The 2832-nt window shown below is 45.7% G+C and overlaps 1 protein-coding gene across 1 annotated transcript; it reads right to left on the bottom strand.

The window, feature by feature from the left end:
* Nucleotides 1–1468: 1468 nt before the first annotated feature.
* Nucleotides 1469–2202, bottom strand: LOC135538173 (hepatocyte nuclear factor 6-like). The gene is made up of 2 exons (XM_064964142.1): nucleotides 2082–2202; nucleotides 1469–1894 (listed from the first exon to the last, which is right to left on the bottom strand). The coding sequence occupies exons 1-2, from the start codon at nucleotides 2200–2202 to the stop codon at nucleotides 1518–1520; spliced, it is 498 nt and encodes a 165-aa protein (XP_064820214.1). The 3' UTR covers nucleotides 1469–1517.
* Nucleotides 2203–2832: the final 630 nt, after the last annotated feature.

The raw sequence follows: 2832 nt of genomic DNA, 5'->3' as shown, positions 1-2832 counted from the left end.
TCCCGCACTTATAATGAGAATATCCCCGGTCACCCCTACTCCCTCTGATTTAGTGGACTCATTAAACACACATGCTTCGTTTGTAAATGATGTCTGAGTGTTGCAGTGTGCCCCTGGCTATCCGTCAATAATGAAGAAAAGGAAATGATGCCGTCCGGTTTGCTTAATATAAGGAATTTGAAATGATTTCTACTTTCAATTTCACATATTTTAGCAAATATATTTACTTTTGATACTTAAGTGTATTTAAAACCAAATATTTTTAGACATTTACTCAAGTAGTATTTTACTGGGTGACTTTCATTTTTACTCGTCCTTTTCTATGAAGGTATCTTTAATTTTTTAAAGCATGATTATTGGGTACTTTTTCCACCACTAAGAGATGGCGAGAGGAAGATAGGAGAGATAGAGGGATAGGAGGAGAGGAGAGTGTTAACAGTCACACTCAGGTCTTTAAAAATACTCTTTACAACATCAGCTACAAAATATAAGACATTATTCTTTGGTTGTACTTCTTGCTGTGATTCTGTCAAAGTGATTTGGTATTATAACTGCATACAGTCTAGGCTACCTGCCCTGGAGTGGAGAAAGCTTTGGTTTTCATTTTTACTGTTTCAACAGTACAGGAAGAAAGCACTACGGAATGGGTCAAGGGTTATGGGTCATGGTTAGCAGCTCCTACTGGGGCGATTTCCCCCCTCCCCTGTCTGCTCTTCCAGTGAAGGAGGTAGAAGTCCCCCCTAATCACTGATCCCGGGTCAGAAACAATATTTATTTCATCCTTCTAATGGTTACTGATAGGATTGGGGGCAAGGTCATCTGAACCGAGATCCGTTTATGGCAGCTTCTACCTGGAGTGTCTGGGGTTTACTGACGGACAGAAAACTGTGACCAATCCAAACGGCTGCTGAACATTCCAGTGGCACCTGTAAGATTCCTCCTCAAAGCTGATTGACCCGTCCCACAGGATCTCCGTCCACTGGTCAGAACCCACACAGCTGATAGGCTGATTAAACGTCCATCCAGAGGCCCTCCCTCAAACCGACCAGTCAGATCAAAGATAAGAACAGTGGGCAGGAGGTATTAAAGCTGTGAGATCAGTGATTGGGTAGAATGCCAGAACAGAGTTTTTAAAGCAGGTCAAAACAAGTCTTTGGTTTGTTTTTTCTTTGGACACTATAAATAGCAGTGTTAGAGTACAGGCTTTAAGGTCAAAACGCTGTTGATAGGTATTTTCCTTAGTTTCTACGTTGTAAAGCTTTTCCACCGAGGTTGAGTCTGTCAGTCTGTCTCCCCATACACAGCAAAAAAATCTTGACTGCTTCAAACTAGAAAAAAAATAAGTCTCCACGCTAACTAAAAACTTTCACACCATATCTAATATAAAATGTAGTCAACTCAACACTTGATTACCTGAGATGACATAATTCAAAATTGTAAGTTAGCGTGGCAACTTATTTTTTCCAAGTTAAATCAACTCAAAACTGTGCCCGCTCTCCCCCTCCAGTCCCTCCTCCTCAGGCTTTGCTGCAGGTGGAGACGGAGGAATTAGCGGAGTGGGAGGAGCCTCCGTTGTCGTCGAGCCACTTGTCGAGGCTGCGTCGGCGTGCGTTCATGAAGAAATTTGAGACGGTGGTCAGCTCCAGGCCCAGCTGCTGGCTGATGGTGATCTGAAGCTCCTTGGACGGACGCTTGTTCTCCTTGAAGATAGCGTGGAGGGTCCTTCTCTGTACGTCGGTAAACACCAGCCGAGGCTTCTTGGAGTGGCCACCATTACCGCTGTGGTTGCTGTCGCTGTGGTTTCCGCCGCTGCTGCCACCGCTACCGCCACCGCTACCGCCACGATCACCACCAACTTTACAGTGGCCATGGTCCTGCTCCTTGCGCTTACACGCTAAGGGTGGGAGAGAAAGAGAGATGTTATAACAAGCTACATCATAACAACATTAACACTATACAACACTGTATAACAACAATAGGCTACAGCACACAATCATCTATACCGTGGAATATAACACACACACGGGTAGCCTCATAATAACCTCCACCGGAGGTCACAGCTGAAAACAATTGCCGCTGACCGTGGTGCTGAAGCACACGGTAAGTAGGCCTCTCCCTGCATATCGAGACTTTACCGATAGAGGGCAGTAGTGAGCTGTCAAACAGCTGTAGCAGCGCTGAATTCGACCAAAAGCCATTCATTCTACTTAGTTGGAGAACATCGGCTTCACTGTCCCAGATAGATTATTTAATATAGATCTTAGACCATCTTTTCTTAGACCAAGGGTATTTCACTACCACTACCAAGCAAGATGGATCTGCATGCCAGGTGCGTGTTGTTGATAATTGATATTCGAGTCTATGAAATGAACAATTCACAGAAAGGTCTGTGTGTGTTCTGTGATAGCAGCAGTATTAGCCTAGTTAGGTAGAGACACCCCTAGATAACCATTAACAGAGAGTTACCGCTCCGTGTGGAGTTGAGTTGGCATCCTATCTGCTCTGTTTGTGTGTGTGTGTGTGTGTGTGTGTGTGTGTGTGTGTGTGTGTGTGTGTGTGTGTGTGTGTGTGTGTGTGTGTGTGTGTGTGTGTGTGTGTGTGTGGAGCTCTATCCTATCTGCTGCGCTATAAATCAACGTGCTGAAGGCCACAGTGACACCCCAGCAGCCTCCGCGCGGAGCAGACAGACAGGTAGTCGGACAGGTTGGGAGTTTTCCCAGGCTCGTTATCACCCTGGTCCCCCCCCCCCCCCACACACACACACACAGCTCTGCCCGTCTGACAATCATTCAGCAGATAACTCCACACTGAGGTAGCCTATGACGTGGCTAC

Source organism: Oncorhynchus masou, unplaced genomic scaffold (genome assembly GCF_036934945.1).
Source record: "Oncorhynchus masou masou isolate Uvic2021 unplaced genomic scaffold, UVic_Omas_1.1 unplaced_scaffold_9234, whole genome shotgun sequence".
Classification (NCBI taxonomy): Eukaryota; Metazoa; Chordata; class Actinopteri; order Salmoniformes; family Salmonidae; genus Oncorhynchus; species Oncorhynchus masou.
Note: the sequence above shows the minus strand (reverse complement) of the source record. Positions and strands in the feature narration are given on the sequence as shown.